General features: G+C 43.8%; 1 protein-coding gene across 2 annotated transcripts in view; it reads left to right on the top strand.

The window, feature by feature from the left end:
* The window catches only part of LOC135547554 (ubiquitin-conjugating enzyme E2 E3), a 57,453-nt gene extending 35,866 nt beyond the window's left edge, over positions 1–21,587 (top strand). For both annotated transcript variants that reach the window (XM_064976659.1, XM_064976660.1), the window contains exons 5-6: positions 19,427–19,574; positions 20,720–21,587. In XM_064976659.1, coding sequence (XP_064832731.1) covers positions 19,427–19,574; positions 20,720–20,817 — 246 coding nt within the window. In that variant the 3' untranslated portion in view covers positions 20,818–21,587. The remainder of the gene's footprint in view (positions 1–19,426; positions 19,575–20,719) is intronic.
* The last annotated feature ends 1,070 nt before the right edge of the window (positions 21,588–22,657 follow it).

Below are 22,657 nucleotides of genomic sequence, written 5' to 3'. Positions count from 1 at the left end.
CAGTTAGTCCTCTATTGTTCTACATGGAGGTCAGGGCTGACAGGAGTTTGCTGAGGTCATCAGTTGAAACCTTGAGGCTGATTAACATGATGTCTTGTCTTGTGTTTTTGACTAACTGGCGCTGCCCAGCCATCATCTCCTTGAGGCTACTACACAGCAGCAGTTACACTACAGCACTCTGCTCTACTGTCACATGACTGTGGAGACCAGGGGACCAAAATAACCCTGAGCCATTTAACACAATGCTGTTATTATTGAGAAAGAGAGGCAGCAGCAGCAGCCACTAAGAGAGAAGCCCAGCAGAGTCTCTGTGTGTCCCAAATGCCCACTATTCCCTACATAGTGCACTACTTTTGACCCAGGCCCTTAGGGCTCTGTAGTGCACTACAGTGCCTTCAGAAAGTATAAATTAATAAAAAATAAAAAATAAAAAAAATTAACAGATACAAATTAATAAAAAAGGAACAGTGGAAATGTCTAGGATCAATAAGTATTCAACCCCTTTGTATGGCAAGCAGGAGAAAAAATGTGCTTATCAAGTCCCATAATACGTTGCATGGATTCACTCTGTGCAATAGTGTTTAACATGATTTATGAATGACTACCTCATCTCTGTCCTCCACACATACAATTATCTGTAAGGTCCCTCAATCAAGCAGTGAATTTCAAACACAGATTCAACCACAAAGGCAAGGGGGGAGGTTTTCCAATGCCTTGCAAAGAAGGGCACCTATTGGTAGGTTGGTAAAACATTTAAATATCCCTTTGAGCATGGTGAAGTTATTAATTACACTTTGGATGGTGTATCAATACACCTAGTCACTACAAAAATACAGGTGTCCTTCCTAACCGGAGAGGAAGGAAACCGCTCAGGGATTTCACCATGAGGCCAATGGTGACTTTAAAACGGTTACATAGTTTAATGGATGTGAAAGGAGAAAACTGAGGATGGATCAACAACATTGCAGTTACTCCACAATACTAACCTAAGTGACAGAGTGAAAAGAAGGAAAACATGCATTCTGTTTGCAACAAGGCACCAAAGTAATACTGCAAAAAATGTTCCAATGCAATTGACTTTTTGTCCTGAATACAAAGTGTTATGTTTGGGGCAAATCCAATACATTACTGAATAACACTCTCCATATTGTTATTTTACCCACTTTTTTCAATCTTGGCTCATCGCTGCAACTCCCCAACGGGCTCTAGAGAGGCGAAGGTATGCAGACTAGCTGGCTGGTATGTTTACGGACATCGCTCTCTATCCCAGTCTGCTGTCCCCACATGCTTCAAGATGGCCACCATTGTTCCTGTACCCAAGAAGGCAAAGATTACTATTGCCCCATTGCATTCACTTCTGTCATCATGAAGTGCTTTGAGAGACTAGTCAAGGACCACATAACCTCCACCTTACCTGCCACCCTAGACCCACTTCAGTTTGCATAACAGGTCCACAGACAATGCAATCGTCATCACACTGCACACTACCCTAGACAAGAGGAATACCTATGTAAGAATGCTGTTCATTGACTATAGCTCAGCATTCAACACCATAGTACCCTCCAAGCTCATCATTAAGCTTGAGGCCCTGGATCTCAACCCTGCCCTGTGCAACTGGGTCCTGGACTTCCTGACGGGCCGCCCCCAGGTGGTGAAGGTAGGAAACAACATCTCCACTAGTGTCCCACAGGGGTGCGTGCCCCCTCCTGTAATCCCTGTTCACCCATGACTGCGCGGCCATGCACGCCTCCAAATCAATCATCACGTTTGCAGACAACACAACAGTAGTAGGCTTAAATTACCAACAACGGCGAGACAGCCTACAGGGAGGAGGTGAGGGCACTCGGAGTGCGATGTCAGGAAAACAAAATTTCACTCAATGTCAACAAAACAAAGGAGATAATAGTGGATTTCAGGAAACAGAGGGAGCAACCCCCAATCCACATCGACGGGACAGCAGTGGAGAAGGTGAAAAGTTTTAAGTTCCTCGGCGTACACATCACAGACAAATTGAAATGGTCCACCCACAGAGACAGTGTGGTGAAGAAGGTTTCGAAATTTGGCTTGTCGCCTAAACCCTCACAGACTTTTACAGAATTGAGAGCATCCTGTTGGGCTGTATCATCGCCTGGTATGGCAACTGCACCGCCTTCAACCGTAAGGCTCTCCAGAGGGTGGTGCAGTCTGCACAAAGCATCACCGGGGGTAAAATACCTGCCCTCCAGGACACCTACACCACCTGATGTCACAGGAAGGCCAAGAAGATCATCGAAGACTACAACCACCCGAGCCACTGCCTGTTCACCCCGCTACCATCCAGAAGACGTGGTCAGTACAGGTGCATCAAAGCTGGGACCGAGAGACTGAAAAACAGCTTCTATCTCAAGGCCATCAGACTGTTAAACAGCTATCGCTAACACAGAGAGACTGCTGCCTACATACTGACTCAAATCTCTAGCCACTTTAATAAATGGATCACTTGTCACTTCAAAAAAATGCCACTTTAATAATGTTTACATATGAGATGAGTAATGTTTACATTACACATCTCATATGTATATACTGTATTTTATACCATCTGTTGCATCTTGCCTATGCCACTCGGCCATCGCTCATCCATATATTTATATTTACATATTCTTATTCCATCCCTTTACATTTTTTATTATTTATTTAATTTATTTAACCTTTATTTAACCAGGTAGGCAAGTAGTTAGTTAGTTAGGTAGTTGTGAAATTGTTAGAATACTTGTTAGATATTAACAAGAACTAGAAGCAAAAGCATTTCGCTACACTCGCATTAACATCTGCTAACCATGTGTATGTGACCAATAAAATTTGATTTGAAGTCATGTGTCCGCCAGAAACATGACCCACTTAACAACATCCTTAAGACCCACCAGCCAGCCGCACCAATGTTTCAGAGAATACACCGTTCATCTGGCATTTGGGGTCAGCCTGCCCACCACAATGAGTCATTTGAGCACAATGAGCCAAGTAAAGCCCCATCTGCCAAACCCTCCCTTAACCCAGACGACGCTGTGCCAATTGTGCGCCATCCTATGGGACTCACGACCACGGCTGGTTGTGGCACAGCCCAGGATATGAACCCAACACCGTAGTAATGCTGCATGCAATGTAGTGCCTTAGACCGCTGCGCCACTCTGGAGCCCCATTATAGTGGTGGCTGCATTATGTTATGGGTATACTTGTAATCGTTAAGGACTGGGGAGTTTTTCAGGATAAAAAATAAACGGAATGCAGCTAAAACACAAGGCCAAATCTACACTGTAGTTGCCTACCAAGAAGCCAGTGAATGTTCCTGAGTGGCCGAGTTACAGTTTTGACTTAAATCTACTTGAAAATCTATGGCAAGACCTAAACATGGTTGACAAGCAATGATCAATAACCAATTTGACAGAGCTTGAAGAAATTTCAAAAGAATAATGGACAAATGTTGTGCAATCCAGGTGTGGAAAGCTTAGAGACTTACCCAGAAAGACTCATGGCTATAATCCCTGCCAAATGTGCTTCTACAAAGGATTGACCCAGGGGTGTGAATGTTTATGTAAATGAGACATTTCTGTTTTTAATTTTCAATAAATGTGCAAAAATTTCAATAAACATGTTTTCCCTTTGTTGTTAGGGGGTGTTGTGTGTAAAAAAATATATTTAATCAATTTTGAAATCAAGCTGTAACACAACAAAATGTGGAATAATTCAAGGGGTATGAATACTTTCTGAAGACAGGGAGTAGGGTGCCCTTTGGGATGCAGCTTCTTGTCTGTTATAGGCACTGCAGGGGCTCCTCTTTTTTAGAAGCGTATATTCTTAGTAATAGGCTACAACAGGCTACACTGCCTATTATGTTTCTGAGAAAACTATACGGGAGGTGGTTATAATCAGGATCATAATAGCTTTCTGCTAGTGGAGGGGAGCAATAGGGTTATTTCATAGAAAGCAATCCCATTTCACATAAAACTAACATAATCTATTTAGGAGAAATCACCCTCAGAACTAAAAGCTGTACCACTCTATACTCTATACTGGACTGAGGGGGTGTCATGATATGTTTGCTCTGTCTAACAGTTTTATTATTCAACACAAATCCGCTGTTTACAGTGATGGGATTAGCCTTTACAGTGGTTATGGTAATACAAGACTGAGTCTGGCTCGTCTGGTTTCTATTAACTTGTCATAAAGATGGCATATACAGTTTGACTGGAGAGGGAGAGGGAGTCAGACCCCAGGGTAATTGGTAGCATGGAGGGGAACCACACCGACTCTGAACAAGTCTGCTCTCGCTCTACTCTCTCTCTCCTCTCTTTCTCTCTCGCTCTCTGTCTCTTTCTCTCTCTCTTATCTCTCTCTCCCTCTAATGTCAAAGCCATAAACAGCTAGTGGTATCATTAAGATCATTGGCTGTGCGTGGCCCTAATTGGTTTCCCCTGCAATAAGGGTTGCTCAGAGAGAGAAGGCCTCAATGGGATGGATGTTAAAAGACTTCCCTTATGTAAACACCACATAATTTCACATGTGGAAAATCACATGATTTCACATGTGACATTTCCACGTTTTGCACATGTGAAACCATGTATTTTTGGAATAATTCACATGTGGTGATGTGGATTTTCACATGTGAAACCATGTGTTAATGAAACATTTCATGTGAAACTATGTGTTTTTGGAACACTTCACATGATGATATTTCACATGTGGATTTGCACGTGATCGCATAACCTTCCACTTATGGACTCAAGTTTTCACACGAGATTTCACAGGTGATGGATGCCCTGCAAACAAAAATGTGTCTTCATGATACACACACAGTGTTTTCAACTTACATATTGGACACATAACTACATTGTGTATGTTTATTTATATAGCACTTATTATTCAACCTGTCTTTACCTGGGATTAGACCTCACAACCTCTTGGTTCACTGCATTCCAATCGTCCTGCTACGCCACCATGTCTGTGTCATTAACTCATTTCACCTGTATTCCTAGACTTTGGAATTCAAAGTACATCTCAGACTTGCTAAACAATACTCTCACCTGATTCAGTGTATTTTTTAGAAAATCTGAGATTCAGGTGTAACATTAAAGTAAAATAATATGCCCACCAACATTAGACAACGTCACAGAAAACCCTCAAATTGCTGAAATAAGTAAATGTAATCAATGATGAGAGAATAGTCAGAATAATTGATAACTAAAATAGCAGTGCAGATGTCATTATTTTGCTAAGTGCAGAGATGTATTATAGTTGTTGAATGTGTATGAGAATGTTACAGACTTTGTTGTGCAGCAGTAAGGGCAGCATACCTCAAATCCAGAGGTTGTGTGTTCAAATCCCTGGTGGTGTCATACTTTAGCTGAACAGTGACTTCACATGTGAAAAACATGATTTTCCACATGTGAAATAATAATAATAGGATACTGTATTAGTGTTTTGATATATGTTTACTGTCAGTTGCAATGCACACTACTTTTTGTCCGTCATGCAAATTAACATGATACACAGATTATTTTATAGTAAGTTACCAGCTACTTTTTATGTATTTCCACAGCTGAACTGTATTTTGTCATTAAATTTACAACAGCAAACTATGCTGCCAATCAGCAAGTGATGCACATGTTGTCAACAGAAGAGTCGGTGAATGCACAGGAGGTTACGAGCAAAGATTGGTTACTGTCCCCCAAAAATTGGCAGTATGTATCTGTTAATTTGACAATAACTTACTAACTAGTTGTTTCCAAGTAAAAAATTACAAATTCACAGCAACTTCTTGCAACAAGTTGCAATTAACGTACTCTAAAAAGCACAATAACCTCTTTACAGTGCAGCTCATTAGTGACGCATGCTCTTCCAAAGTTTGCTTGACTTGCATCGGCATAACCATCAAACACTTCAACTGCTACAACAGCTGCTTGAGCACTGCTAGTTTTACCTAAATGTTACGTTGGTGGTGATAATTGCACAAATATTTACTTGATTCTGGGCAGCGTTGAATAATGCAGAAATGCAATCCTGCCAATATGTATGTTTATTTTATTTTATTTCACCTTTATTTAACCAGGTAGGCAAGTTGAGAACAAGTTCTCATTTGCAATTGCGACCTGGCCAGGTTAAAGCAAAGCAGTTCGACACATACAACGACACAGAGTTACACATGAAGTAAAACAAACATACAGTCAATAATACAGTATTAACAAGTCTATATACGATGTGAACAAATGAGGTGAGATAAGGGAGGTAAAGGCAAAAAAAGGCCATGGTGGCAAAGTAAATACAATATAGCAAGTAAAACACTGGAATGGTAGATTTGCAGTGGAAGAATGTGCAAAGTAGAAATACAAATAATGGGGTGCAAAGGAGCAAAATAAATAAATTAAATACAGTAGGGAAAGAGGTAGTTGTTTGTGCTAAATTATAGTTGGGCTATGTACAGGTGCAGTAATCTGTGAGCTGCTCTGACAGTTGGTGCTTAAAGCTAGTGAGGGAGATAAGTGTTTCCAGTTTCAGAGATTTTTGTAGTTCGTTCCAGTCATTGGCAACAGAGAACTGGAAGGAGAGGCGGCCAAAGAAAGAATTGGTTTTGGGGGTGACTAGAGAGATATACCTGCTGGAGCGTGTGCTACAGGTGGGAGATGCTATGGTGACCAGCGAGCTGAGATGAGGGGGGACTTTACCTAGCAGGGTCTTGTAGATGACATGGAGCCAGTGGGTTTGGCGACGAGGGCCAGCCAACGAGAGCGTACAGGTCGCAATGGTGGGTAGTATATGGGGCTTTGGTGACAAAACGGATTGCACTGTGATAGACTGCATCCAATTTGTTGAGTAGGGTATTGGAGGCTAATTTGTAAATGACATCGCCAAAGTCGAGGATTGGTAGGATGGTCAGTTTTACAAGGGTATGTTTGGCAGCATGAGTGAAGGATGCTTTGTTGCGAAATAGGAAGCCAATTCTAGATTTAACTTTGGATTGGAGATGTTTGATATGGGTCTGGAAGGAGAGTTTACAGTCTAACCACACACATAAGTATTTGTAGTTGTCCACGTATTTTAAGTCAGAGCTGTCCAGAGTAGTGATGTTGGACAGGCGGGCAGGTGCAGGTAGCGATCGGTTGAAGAGCATGCATTTAGTTTTACTTGTATTTAAGAGCAATTGGAGGCCACGGAAGGAGAGTTGTATGGCATTGAAGCTTGCCTGGAGGGTTGTTAACACAGTGTCCAAAGAAGGGCCAGAAGTATACAGAATGGTGTCGTCTGCGTAGAGGTGGATCAGAGACTCACCAGCAGCAAGAGCGATCTCATTGATGTATACAGAGAAGAGAGTCGGTCCAAGAATTGAACCCTGTGGCACCCCCATAGAGACTGCCAGAGGTCCGGACAGCAGACCCTCCGATTTGACACACTGAACTCTATCAGAGAAGAGAAGTAGTTGGTGAACCAGGCGAGGCAATCATTTGAGAAACCAAGGCTGTCGAGTCTGCCGTGGCCCATATGTATTTCACACTCACAGATCTGGTGGTGTAGCTGCACTGTAGCAGGACATTTCAGGTTGTTATCGACTGAGAGGTTATGAATTCAAATTCCATTCAAGCTCCCAATGGTGGTCACAGTACAAGATTCTACAGTAATTGAAATCAGAATTTTAAAAAATAAATTATTTCACATTTATTTAACCAGACAGGCCAATTGAGATCAAATATTCATTTACAACTGCGACCTGGCCAAGATAAAGCAAAGCAGTGCGACAAAAATAACAACACAGAGTTAAACCTAAACAAACGTACAGTCAATAACACAAAAGTAAAGAAAAATAGAAAGATCTATGTACAGTGTGTGCATATGTAGAAGAGTGAGGAGGTAGGCACTAAATAAGCCATAGAGGCGAAAATAATTACAATTCAGCATTAATACTGGAGTGATAGATGTGCAGATGATGATGTGCAAGTAGATATACTGGGGTGCAAAAGAGCAAGAGGGTAAGTAATAATATGGGGATGAGGTAGTCGGGTGTGCTATTTACAGATTGGCTGTGCACAGATACAGTGATCAGTAAGCTGCTCTGACAGGTGATGCTTAAAGTTAGCGAGGGAGTTATAAGACTCCAGCTTCAGAGATTTTTGCAATTCGTTGGCAGCAGAGAACTGGAAGGAAAGGCAGCCTTAGGAAGTGTTGGCTTTGGGGATGACCAGTGCAATATACCTGTTGGAGCGCGTGCTACGGGTGGGTATTGCTATGGTGAACAGTGAGCTGAGATAAGGCAGGGCTTTACCTACCAAAAACTTATAGATGACCTGAAGTCAGTGGGTTTGGCAACAGATATGTAGTGAGGGCCAGCCAACGAGAGCATACAGGTCGCAGTGGTGGGTAGTATATGGGGTTATGGTGATAAAACGGATGGCACTGTGATAGACTGCGTCCAGTTTGCTGAGTAGAGTGTTGGGGGCTATTGTGTAAATGACATCGCCGAAGTCAAGGATCGGTAGCATAGTCAGTTTTACGCGGGTATGTTTGGCGGCATGAGTGAAGGAGGCTTTGTTGCAAAATAGGAAGTCGATTCTAGATTTAATTTTGGATTGGAGATGCTTAATGTGAGTCTGGAAGGAGAGTTTACAGTCTAAACAGACACCTAGATATTTGTAGTTGTCCACATATTCTAAGTCAGAACCATCCAGAGTAGTGATGCTCGTCGGGCGGTTGGGTGCGGGAAGAAATCGGTTGAAGAGCATGCACTTAGTTTTACTAGCATTTAAAAGCAGTTGGAGACCACGGTAGAAGTGTTGTATGGCGTTGAAGCTCGTTTGGAGATTAGTTAACACAGTGTCCAAAGCAGGACTAGATGTATACAGAATGGTGTTGTCTGCATAGAGGTGGATCAAAGAATCACCAGCATCAAGAGCGACATCAGCATAATGTTTCTTGATATAAATAACGCCTACAAGTTGTTGTGTATATATTTACTTTATTTTCACTGCAACTTTAGGCGAAGTGTACAAGTGTGTTCTTGGCAATAAATATATAGCTGATCTCCTTTATGTCTACAGACCTTGTGACACAGCAGGAATTTCAGATAGCTAGCAACCAAGCGGTTCTCAGGTTGGTTACCAAGTGATTCAAATAATAGGGCTCCAGAGTGTTACAGCAGTCTAAGGCACTGCATCCTGGTGCAAGAGGTGTTCCTTGTTTCGATTCCAGGCTGTATCACATCCGGCCCGTTATTGGGAATCCCATAAGGTGGCGCACAATTGGCCCAGCGTCGTACGGGTTTGGCTGGGGTAGGCTGTCATTGTAAATAAGAATTCATTTTTAACTGACTTGCCTGGTTAAATAAAAAAGAAAGTGGACTGTTTTTTAAATAAAGCATCATACTGTCCATTAACACCATAATTTAGCAATAAAAATACAGTGTCATATTCATGGGATCACATGTCGAAATTTTGCCTCCCCATGTCACATTTAGTTTTTTTTACATGCTGTCACTTGTAGCTTCATGTTATCACATGTTGAGATTTTGCATCCTCTTTTTGTCACATTTATTTCACGTTAATTTCACGACATCATGTTCTCACATCGGCTAACATGTTGTCATGTGTATTTTTATGTTATCACATGTTGCTTCACATTACCTTTACATTAAGATTTGCAATTCATGTGTTTTTTCCTTAAGAGTTAGCTCAACACATGTCACCGACTGGCCTAGCTACCAGATATAGCAGGGAAAGGCTAATAGATATTCACTCACCATTTGCTGGTACCTGAGGTCTCCCGGTCTTATCTACTGTATGGTGGCTTAATTATGGGATGTGTTAAGTTGTGTGAGCGGACCAAGTAATTGGGCGTCACTCTAAAGCAGGAAGGTGGAATAAACGAGTCAGGAGTAGGTTTTCTTGATTGAACACAGTTCTCTATTGAGGGCATTTGGTCAACAAAAACACGCCAACATAATCAGTGAAAATCTTCCAAGGAAAAACATAGTCACGGGATTGTCATCGTCTTAGTGGTTCTTCCTGGATAGCTCCTTTCTCTCGGTGGCCATCTTCCAGAGATAGTTTTCCCCTCCCCTCTCTGCTGGTTCCATTCTCTCTCTTATAGGGGAAGGAGAGTATGTCATTAGTACCGTCAGCTGTGCTTAATTGCCTCTGGTTACCTTGTCTCCCATGCCTTGTTGGGCTACTATCCATGAGCCCAGCCTGCCCTCTGGTGGTCCTTCCACATACCTTCCCCCCCAGGACCGAACCAAAGGGTCGGGCGCCAGACGCACCGTCTTGGTCGTGTCGGGACAGCGCGTCTGCATTCCCGTTCCTCGATCCGGCCCTGTGGATGACATGGAAAGAGAACGGTTGTAAAGACAAAAACCATCTGGCTATTCTGTTGTTATTGTTTCTCTTACCAGCCATCCACGTGAGGGGCGCATGGCCAGTAACTAATGCAAACCTCCGACCCAGTAGGTTGTACCGGAGATAATCAAGGGCCCACTTGATGGCTAAGGCCTCTTTCTCTACGGTCGCATACCTCTGTTCCCGATTGCTGAGCTTCCTACTAATGAAGAGAATTGGATCCTCTGCTTCACCTTTACCCTGAGCTAGTACGGCCCCGAGCCCTGTATCCGAGGCGTCGACCTGCACAATGAACTCTTGTGAGAGGTCTGGAGCCTGTAGAATGGGATCAGAACACAGGCCATCTTTTAGCAATTGAAAGGCGTCTTCCGTCTCGTCTTTCCACTCTACCTGGTTTGGCAGGTTTTTCCTGATGAGGTTTGTGAGGGGGTTGGCAATGGTTGCATATCCCGGGATAAAACGGCGATAATATCCTGTTATCCCTAAGAAGGCCCGAACGTCTCGCTTGGTCCGGGGTCGAGGCCAGTCACGAATTGCCCTGGTCTTCTCTGCCTGTGGGCGTATTTCCCATTCCCCACGGTGTACCCCAGGTATTCCGTTTCGGACAGGCCCAGGCAGCATTTATTTGGATTGGCTGTCAACCCTGTGGCTTCCAAACTCACGAGCACCGCCCGTAATCGCAGGAGGTGATTATCCCAGTCCTCGCTGTGAATGACCACATCGTCTATGTATGCCGCTGCATACTCTTGATGGGGCCGTAGAATGGCATCCATGAGGCGTTGGAAAGTTGCAGCGGCACCATGCAGTCCAAAGGGCATCCTCACATACTGGAAAAGCCCCTCTGGGGCGGCGAAGACAGTCTTTGGGCGATCCTCCGGAGCCACCGGCACTTGCCAATATCCCTTCGTCAAATCCAGGGTAGTGATGAACTTGGCCTTTCCTAAGGGCTCTAAGAGTTCATCCACGCGGGGCATGGGATACGCATCGAATGTAGAGATGGCATTCACGCCCCTAAAGTTGTTGCAGAGTCTCATACTACCATCGGATTTGGGGACCAGGACTATGGGACTGGACCACTCACTCGTCGATGGCTCGATCACGCCCATCCTCAACATCTCCCTTACCTCTTTCTTAGCGATGACTCGGCGAGCCTCAGGAATCCTGTAAGGGCGGATATGCACCTTCTTTCCGGGTTCAGTGTGGATATGGTGGAACAGGACATCTGTTTGTTCTGGGAATGGAGAGAATATTCGACCGAAGTTCATAATCAGCTTGTCTAGCTGTCTTGACTGCTCCGGTAGGAGAGTTTGGCCACGGCGCGCCTGTGGTAGAGCCTCCTCTTTTCCTTTGCCCTCCAGAGCCATCAAAGCCACCTCCTCCTCTCGTCCATGGTACGTCTTCTATGTGATAGAGTTGGACCTTCTTCCTCCTGTCAGGTTGCTTGATGAGGTAATTGACCGGTGAGACCCTTTTCATTACCTCGTAGGGCCACCTCCACTGCGCCAGCAAGCAATGTTCGGCCGTGGGCACAAGCACCATCACTTTCTCTCCCACGGTGAACTCACGGGGGGTCGCGGACTTATCATAGGCCCGGCCTTGGGTCCTTTGTGCCTTCTCCATATGCTCCTTGACAATGGGCCACACTGCTGACAGGCGGTCTCTCATCAGGGTAATGTGTTCTATTGTGGATCGAAAGGGGCATGGTTGGGTCTCCCAAGTCTCCTTGGCTAAGTCGAGGATTCCTCGACAGGGTCTGCCATAGAGCAATTCAAACGGAGAGAATCCAGTGGATGCCTGGGGTACTTCTCGCAGGGCAAACATTAAGTGTGGGAGAAGCATGTCCCAGTTTTCCCATCTCTGGACACCACTCTTCTCAACATGCTTTTAATCGTTTTGTTCAAGCGTTCACACAACCCGCCTGTTTGAGGGTGGAATATGCTTGTACGTATCTATTGAACCTGATATAACCGACACAAGTCCTTCATCAACCGAGACATGAACGGGGTTCCTTGATCGGTTAAGATCGTCTTGACGAGGCCCACACGAGAGAACATCAGGAATAACTCCTTGGCAATTCCCTTTGACGACATGTTACGCAGGGGTATGGCCTCCGGAAACTTGGTAGCGTAATCTATAACCACTAGGATGTACTCGTGTCCTCTGGCGGATTTTGGGAGGGGTCCTACGAGGTCCATAGCTATGCGCTCAAAGGGAGTCTCTATGATTGGGAGAGGAATCAAAGGGTTACGTAGGTGTGGCCGTGGAGCTGTACGTTGACATTGATCACACGTCCTACAATACCTGGCCACATCCCGGGTGACCCGGGGCCAATAGAATCTCTGCATGATTCTGTCAATAGTCTTGTCTCGTGCCAGGTGTCCTCCTAGGATGTGGGAATGGGCTAACTGTAGAACTGTATCCCTGTATGGTCTAGGCACCATTAGTAATTCCTGGTTTTCCCCCCTTCGGCGTACGACCCAGTATAAGAGACCCCACCTGATTGCATAGTAAGGAAGAGGGGGCTCACCTGATCCATCGACGTTCCTCCCGTCGATCACCTTCACCTTCCTCATGGCCTCCCTTAGGTCTGGGTCTCTATGCTGCGAGGTGCCGAACTGTCCCTTTAATTCCTGGGGCAGGTCGACCTCGGTAGAGGAATGTGGAGTTTGTTCCCCATCCTCATCAGGGGTGACCGAGGAGAATCCCATCCAGGTTCCCTCCTCGGATGGAGCATCAAATATATCCCTTAGCGCCTGGTTGCTCCTTCCTTCCTGCGTTGTGTATAACCCTTCACATGTGTCTTCATCGGTGGTTTCCTGGAAAATCTGTCGTAAACGTTGGGTCGCTATTTCTTCCTCTGCTGCAAAGGACGAGGACGCGGCTACGTCTCCTTGTAGGACTACTACCTCGGGCTTGGATTTTCTCTTCTTTCCTGTCCCCCTTCTTCCCGTGCATAACGTCATCTGCCGAAGCTCCTAATATTGGGGACAGTCTCTCCCGATCAATAATGGCACCTTCAGCTGGGGCACTTTCCCTGCCCTGACTGTACACCTTCCTTTTGGAGTGAGAATAGGCAGATTCACAGTGGGGTAATAGTGGGTGTCTCCATGGATACGGGATACGGCTACTTTGTCTGGTAGCAGTGTTGCGGAGGTCACCATCCGCTCCTCTACTAACGTAACCATACTTCCCGAGTCGAGAATTGCTACCACATCTTGTCCTTCGACTCAAACCCGAATTTCTGAGGGAGACTGTTCGGGATGTTCGGGAGACTGACATTTATAACACCGACCCTGCTGTGTGGTGGCTGACTTCTCCCACCTCCGGGGGGCTTGGACGTTTCGGTGGCGGGCGCGCCGGGGTGAGTCGAGTTCGGGATTGGAAGACTCCTTCCGTTCCTCCTTGTCACTTTTTAACAACCCCGCCTGGGCTATGTCGTCGGCTGACAACGGGTTGGCTTGCCCCACAACCCTTTTTAAGTCACTGGGTAATTCTCTCAATATCTTGTCCACTACGAGTGTCTCTATCACATGTCCTACTCCCTTTCCAGGTTCTAGCCACTGTTTCGTCAGTCGTATAAATGCGAAGATCTGGGCACGGACGGGTTGATCAGCTGTATAGGTCCATTGATGGAACTTTACAGCCCTATCTCTGGCAGTCAGCTGGTACCGGGACAGGATCTCGGTTTTTAGTCGCCCATAGTCCGCAGCTTCACGGGAATCCAGGTCAAAATAGGCTTCCTGAGCCACACCAGTCAAAAGAGGGGCTAATGCGCTCGCCCATTCTGTGGGTCGGCCACTCTTCCAAGGTGGCCGTCCTTTCGAAGGTCATGAGGAAGGCCTCAATATCATCCTCCTTGGAGAGACGAGGTAAGATGGCGTGAGCAGCCGCTCTTGGCCTAACTCTAGGTTCTTCTCGTCGGCTCAGCTGTTGTTGCAGGAGTCCTATGGTTGTCTGCTGTGCCGTGACCAATTGTTGCAGTAGGGCGTTATCCATCGTTCTTGAATGGTTCCTCCGGGTCTACTGGAAGAATCTTGATTTACTCACTTATCCTTGTGTCACTCGTCCACCTAATGCCTGCATTCTCCACCAATGTGAGGGGACCAAGTAATTGGGCGTCACTCTAAAGCGGGAAGGTGGAATAAACGAGTCAGGAGTAGGTTTTCTTGATTGAACACAGTTCTCTATTGAGGGCATTTGGTCAACAAAAACACGCCAACATAATCAGTGAAAATCTTCCAAGGAAAAACATACATCTTCTTCTCCAGATGAAACAGGAACACATTAGGATTATCTTTAAACTACAACAAAAAGTCACGGGATTGTCACCGTCTTAGTGGTTCTTCCTGGATAGCTCCTCTCTCTCGGTGGCCATCTTCCAGAGATAGTTTTCCCCTCCCCTCTCTGCTGGTTCCATTCTCTCTCTTATAGGGGAAGGAGAGTATGTCATTAGTACCGTCAGCTGTGCTTAATTGCCTCTGGTTACCTTGTCTCCCATGCCTTGTTGGGCTACTATCCTTGAGCCCAGCCTGCCCTCTGGTGGTCCTTCCACAGTTGCCATACACATTTATGCCAATTGCCTGTCTTTATGCTGTTTTATAAAGGCAGATGTGAAGGATGTGTGATTTAGCTTTGTGAGGTTTAGATGACGACAGTATCTCCAGACTTAACAGCCAGGGAGCTGTGGATGGTTGGGAATGTTCTTGTTCCACAGTAAATGTTCTCGCTCCTCCTAGGTAGCCTAGCAATTAAGCGCTTTGGGCCAGTAACCGAGAGGTTTGGTTTCAAATCCCGAGCCGACTCGGTGAAAAATATGTCGATGTGCCCTTGACCAAGACACACCATAATTGCTACTGCAAGTTGCTCTGGATAAGAGCGTCTGCTAAATGACTAAAATGTAAATGTCAGTAAATTTTCTTTGTCCTCTGTAAATGTTCTAGCTCGTGACCCTTGCATGCTTTATTGTTGACCCAATTGTTAACACTGTAGGTCATCTTATCTGGCTGGCTGATAAAGCCTGAATGTGTTTCATGCCTTCCTCCTCTTCCACAGGTCAGTTTTCATTTGAGGAAAGTGGGCCTAACAAAAACAATCAGGGCGTACTGATCTGTATGTATGTGTTGTTTCCTAGCCAGTGTACAGTTGAAGTCAGAAGTTTACATACACTAGGTTGAAATCAATTAAACTTGTTTTTCAACCACTCCACAAATGTCTTGTTAACCTCTTACACTTATGGTGGCGCTATTTCATTTTTGGAAGAAAAACGTTCCCGTTTTAAACAAGATATTTTGTCACAAAAAGATGCTCGACTATGCATATAATTGCTACTGTTCGAAAGAAAACACTCTGACGTGTCCAGAAATACAAATATCTTCTCTGTGCGTGCCCTTTAACGTGAGCTTCAGGCAAAACCAAGATGACTTGGCATCCAGGAAATGACAAGGATTTTTGAGGCTCTGTCTTTCATGATCTCCTTATATGGCTGTGAACGCAAGAGGAATGAGTCTGCCCTTTCTGTCGTTTCCCCAAGGTGTCTGCAGCATTGTGACGTATTTGTAGGCAGATCGTTGGAAGATTGACCATAAGAGACCACATTTACCACGTGTCCGCCCGGTGTCCTGCGCCGAAATTGGTGCGCAAAAGTCACCTGCCAGTATTTTTCCATGGGGCACAGAGAGAGAAGTAAGCTTCCAAGAACTGCATGTCAATGAAGAGATATGTGAAAAAACACCTTGAGGATTGATTCCAAACAACGTTTGCCATGTTTCGGTCGATATTATGTAGTTAATCCGGAAAAAGTTTCATGTTGTAGGTGACTGCATTTTCGGTTCGTTTCGGTAGCCAGGCGCAATGTAGAAAACGGAACGATTTCTCCTACACACAGACGCTTTCAGGAAACACTGCGCATTTGGTATGTGGCTGGGAGTCTCCTCATTGAAAACATCAGAAGCTCTTCAAAGGTAAATGATTTTATTTATTTGGTTATCTGGCTTTTGTGAAAATGTTGCGTGCTACATGCTACACAAAATGCTATGCTAGCTTTGCATACTCTTACACAAATTAGTCAATTTCTATGGTTCAAAAGCATATTTTGAAAATCTGAGATGACAGTGTTGTTAAGAAAAGGCTAAGCTTGAGAGCAAACGCATTATTTTAATTTTATTTGCGATTTTCAGAAATCGTTAACGTTGCGTTATGCTAATGAGCCTGAGACTTAGTCACAATCCCGGATCCGGGATGGGGAGTTTCAAGAGGTTAAACTTGTTAGGGCTAGGAGTTCCGCTAGCGGAATTCAAAAATATATTTTTTAAATATTTAACTTTCATACATTCACAAGTGTAATACACCAAATTAAAACTGAACTTCTTGTTAATCTACCCATTGTGTCCGATTTAAAAAAGGCTTTACAGCGAAAGCACACCATATGATTATGTTTAGGTCAGAGCCTAGTCACAAAAACACATGCAGCCATTTTCCAGCCAAAGAGAGGAGTCACAAAAAGCAGAAATAGAGATAAAAGCAATCACTAACCTTTGATGATCTTCATCAGATGGCACTCATAGGACTTCATGTTACACAATATATGTATGTTTTGTTCGATAAAGTTCATATTTATATCCACAAATCTCAGTTTACATTGGCGCTTTATGGTCAGTAATGTTGTGCCTCGAAAACATCCGGCAAAATTTCAGAGAGCCACATCAATTTACAGAAATAGTAAACTTTGATAAAAGATACAAGTATTATGCACAGATTTATAGATATACTTCTCCTTAATACAACCACTGTGTCAGATTTCAAAAAAGCTTTACGGAAAAAACCAACCGTGCAATAATCTGAGTACGGCGCTCAGACACAAAAACAAGCCATGCAGATATCTGCAATGTTGTGGAGTCAGTAAAAGTCAGAAATAGCATTATAAATATTCACTTACATTTGATGATCTTCATCAGAATGCACTCCCAGGAATCCAAGTTCCACAATAAATGTTTGTTTTGTTCCATAAAGTCCATCATTTATGACCAAATACCTCCTTTTGTTAGCGCGTCTAGTAAACAAATCCAAACTCAAGAGGTGCGGGCAAGTCAAGGCAAAGGTTCAGACGAAAAGTTCAAAAAGTTATATTACAGTTCGTAGAAACATGTCAAACGATGTTAAGAATAACTCTTTAGGATGTTTTTAACATAAATCTTCAATAATGTTCCAACCGGAGAATTCCTTTGTCTTTAGAAATGCAATGGAACGCAGGTCGCTCTCACGGGTGCGTGCATGATCAGCTCATGCCACTCTGTCAGACCTCTGTTTGAATCAGCTCTCATTCACCCCCACTTCACAGTAGAAGCCTCAAACAACGTTCTAAAGACTGTTGACATCTAGTGGAAGCCTTAGGATGTGTAATATGACCCCACAGACACTGTATATTCGATAGGCAATGACTTGAAAAACTACAAACCTCGGATTTCCCACTTCCTGGTTGGATTTTTCTCAGGTTTTCGCCTGCCATATGAGTTCTGTTATACTCACAGACCTCATTCGAACCGTTTTAGAAACTTCAGAGTGTTTTCTATCCAATACTACTAATAATATGCATATATTAACTTCTGGGCCTGAGTAGCAGGAAGTTTACTCTGGGCACGCTTTTCATCCGAACGTATGATCTCTGTAATTGCAAACAAAGGTTTCTGTACCAAATATTAAGTTCTGCTTTTCTGATGTATCAAATACTTATGTCATGCAATAAAATGCTAATTAATTACTTAAAAATCATACAATGTGATTTTCTGGATTTTGTTTTAGATGGGGAAAATAAAAAGAAATCAGCCAAGACCTCAGAAAGAAAATTGTAGACGTCCACAAGTCTGGTTCATCCATGGGAGAAATTTCCAAATGCCTGAAGGTACCATGTTCATCTGTACAAACAACATTACGCAAGTATAAACACCATGGGACCACGCAGCCGTCATACCACTCAGGAAGGAGACGCGTTCTGTCTCCTAGATATGAACTTCCTTGTGGGGGGGGGGTTCAAATCAATCCCAGAACAACAGCAAAGGACCTTGTGCAGATGTTGGAGGAAACAGGTACAACATGATCTATATCCACATAAACGAGTCCTATATCGACATAACCTGAAAGGCCACTCAGCATGGAAGAAGCCACTGCTCCAAACCGCCATAAATAAAGCCAGACTACGGTTTGCAACTGTACATGAGGACAAAGATCATACTTTTTTGAGAAATGTCCTCTGGTCTGATGAAACAAACAACATCCCAACCGTTAAGCACGGGGGTGGCAGCATGTTGTGGGGTGCTTTGCTGCAGGAGGGACTAGTGCACTTCACAAAATAGATGGCTTCATGAGGCAGGAAAATTATGTGGATATATTGAAGCAACATCTCAAGCATCTGTCAGGAAGTTAAAAGCTTGGTCGCAAATGGGTCTTCCAAATGGACAATGATCCCAAGCATACTTCCAAAGTTGTGGCAAAATTGCTTAAGGACAACAAAGTCAAGGTATTGGAGTGGCCATCACAAAGCCCTGACCTCAATCCCATAGAAAATTTGTGGGCAGAACTGAAAAGGCGTGTGTGAGCAAGGAGGCCTACAAACCTGACTCATTTACACCAGCTCTGTCAGGAGGAATGGGCCAAAATTCACCCAACTTATTGTGGGATCTTGTGGATGGCTACCCAAAACATTTGACCCACGTTAAATCATTTAAAGGCAATGCTACCAAATACTAATTGAGTGTATGTAAACTTCTGACACACTGGGAAAGTGATGAAAGAAAAAAAGCTGAAATAAATAATTCTCTACTATTATTCTGACATTTCACATTCTTAAACTAAAGTGGTGATCCTAACTGACCTAAACCAGGGAATTTTTACTCAGATTAAATGTCAGGAATTGTGAAAAACTGAGTTTAAATGTATTTGTCTAAGGTGTATGTAAACTTTCGACTTCAACTGTATATATTTACTTTATGTTGTCTCCTAGGTGACATTCTGCGCCTGGAACTACCACTGTATCATCAACATCTTAGGTGATGTTAGATCTGCTTTATTTCATTCCGTAGGTGACATTCCGCACCAGGATCTACCACTGTAACATCAACAGTCAGGGTGTGATCTGCCTGGATATCCTGAAGGACAACTGGAGCCCCGCCCTCACCATCTCCAAGGTGCTGCTGTCCATCTGTTCCCTGCTCACAGACTGTAACCCTGGTGAGTGACACAGTGGTCAACCAATCAGACATATAGTTTATATACTGTACACATGTAACAGACTGTAACCCTGGTGAGTGACACAGTGGTCAACCAATCAGACATATAGTTTATATACTGTACACATGTAACAGACTGCATCCCTGGTGAGTGACACAGCGGTCAACCAAACATTAAGAAATCCTTCCTAATAGTGAGTTACAACCCCCTCCCTCTCAGAACAGCCTGTATTCATCCGCACATGGACTCCACAATGTGTCAAAAGCGTTCCACAGAGATGCTGGCCCATGTTGACTCCAATGCTTCCCACAGTTGTGTCAAGTTGGCTGGTTGTCCTTTGGGTTGTGGACCATTTTTGAAACACACAGGAAACTGTTGAGCGTGAAAAACTCCAGCAGCGTTGCAGTTCTTGACGCAGACCGGGGTGCCTGGCACCTACTACCACTTAAAAAAGGCACTAGAATCTTTTGTTTTGCCCATTCACCCTCTAAATGACACACATACACAATCCATGTCTCAATTGTCTTAAGGCTTAAAACTCCTTCTTTAACCTGTCACCTCCCCTTCATCTACACTGATTTGAAGTGTTTAACAAGTAACATCAATAAGGGATCATCGCTTTCACATAGATTCACCTGGTCGGTCTGTCGTGGAAAGAGCAGGTATTCATAATGTTTTGTACACTCAGTGTATAGTAGATACAGACTGCAACCCTGGTGAGTGACACAGCGGTCAACCAATCAGACGTACAGTAAATATACTGTACACCAGTAACAGACTGTAACCCCAAAGCAAGCCTCAAAACCAAAGAGATTACACTGCACTTGACTTGTGGAATGTTTGCGCTGTGTCAGGGATGGGACAACGGGACAGCCATAAATTTGGAAATCCTACTCAATCTTTCTTCTACCTTGATGCATGCTTCAATTTCTACTTGAATGAAGTCATTTATACAAAAACAAAAAATTAAGCAGTCCTGTATGCCTGGCTTGAGACTTGATCTAAGTTCGTCCTCTTACCAATGACTAAGGCCTCTTACTCATGACTGTCTCATCCCTTTCCTCTTCAGTCATTTTAGACTTCCGCAACCCTCTTACTAATGCGTTGCTCATCTCTTTCCTGTCTTCTCCCTTTCCTCTCCTCAGCTGACCCTCTGGTTGGTAGCATTGCCACTCAGTACCTGACCAACAGAGCCGAGCATGACAGGATAGCCCGACAGTGGACCAAGAGATACGCCACTTAGAGGTCATGACCCCTAACCCCGTCCTGTCTGATCCCCTGTCCACCCAGTCCCCCTGCCTGCAGTGTGAAGGTCCCGGAGGCGACATCACATCGTGCAACAAATCTTTATAGCCTTTACAATACGGACTTCTGTGTATATGTCTGATTACTGATTCTACTCCTCCACATTTTTTCCCTGCTATGAGGACTGGGTCTGAAGAGAGACAGAGAGAAAGATCCAAGCAGGCATTGTCTCACGTCAGATAGCGAAGTGTCGCCTCTGTCTGCACTGATAGTTCATGGCAACACAGAGCGTTAGAATGACGCCATCTGTCGGAAGACAATGCCCAACAACAGGTAAATGTATATTGGAGTAGAATTTTGTCGCTGTAGATTTTAGTTATGTTTAAATGCCTCTACTTGCAAGTCTTGCTTCTTTGGGATATTAAAAAATAAAATGTATTTTGTGATGTAATAAAGGAAACTATTCCTAAAGTCTCAACCAAATATTATGGTGCATTTTAGCCTTCTCCATTATCTGTATGAAGTTAAAGAAGAAAAAACAACTAGCTGATGTAGATTATTAGAGATGATGATGTCATTTATATGAAAGCCAGACACCCATTTCCAGTTATGTAGTTACATTATACTGTTGTGATGACTCTGTTTTACCTTGTCAATTTGTAATGAAAACGAGATTTCATTGAAACCTTTTTGTAGCTCAACAAAAGATGAGCCACCACTGTAACATCCCCAAAACACAATAAACTTGTCCCCAAGGGTTGAATTGTACAGTGTAAACTCATGGATGATTGACATTGGCAGCTGGCATTCAATAACCAGGGTTGCATCCCAAATGACACCATATTCTGACTTGTAACCAGAGCCCATGCGAAGAAGGGCACTACATAGAGGATAGGTTGCCATTTGGGACATATAGAAAGGCTCAATTTGTTCAGGGCCAATGAGAGGAATGAGAGAACCCCGGGAAATGACCAAGACAATGTCATTATGTTACATAAAGTTGGACACTCAGAACTGCTGCTCTGCAAACTGCTGTACTGTTATCTCTTGAGATGTATAATTTCATACTGATTCTACACCTGCTATTACCATAGGAGGACTGATGTCTGTAGGAAAAGACGGTGCTCAAATCGACCTAGACTTGAAGTAGACATAAAAGGGGAAACAGACGCAGCTCTCCATCTCTTGAAGTTAAATCCTATGAGAATAAAACAAAACGTTGAAGGATGGAAAGAGAGAAACTGGTAAATGCTATTCAAGTAGAATTTTGTAACTGTAGTAGATTTAGTAGATATAGTGTTATCTCTATTTTTGCTAGCGGCCTCTGTACTCTATAAACATAGATACGGGTTTTCGTTTTTATTGACGTGGGTTTTTTCATTATTCTCTATCGATCTCGGACTTGTTTGATGTGTGGTTCAAGAGTTGGTCTCTGAAGAGTAGCTGTGGTCAGTGTTCGGGCTAATTTTTCTATTTTCACTGTCTAGCCTCAACAGTGGAGTGAGAGATAGATATTCTCGGGCCCGTATCATAACCCTGGCGATGGATAGAAGAATACCTGGTAGTGGTGCTTTAGGATTAAGGCATAGGTACCACTACATACTGGTCTGTGTTTTGTCGCAATTGCTGAGGTTAGGCTGTTGGTATTGCAAGCTGATCCTAGATCTGTTTCTAGGGGCAATTTCACCCTTAAAATCACCCTCTCATAGTTAGACCACCCCCTTGTGGTTGGATCTTTGAACTACACACACCTGGAAGAGACTATTGTTCTAGTACTCATGGTCTTGTTCTACATTGAGTTATGCTCTATGATCATAGATGGATAGCATGTTGCTGGT

Source organism: Oncorhynchus masou, chromosome 10, assembly GCF_036934945.1.
Source record: "Oncorhynchus masou masou isolate Uvic2021 chromosome 10, UVic_Omas_1.1, whole genome shotgun sequence".
Lineage (NCBI taxonomy): Eukaryota > Metazoa > Chordata > Actinopteri > Salmoniformes > Salmonidae > Oncorhynchus > Oncorhynchus masou.
This window is presented reverse-complemented; position numbering and strand designations above follow the sequence as displayed.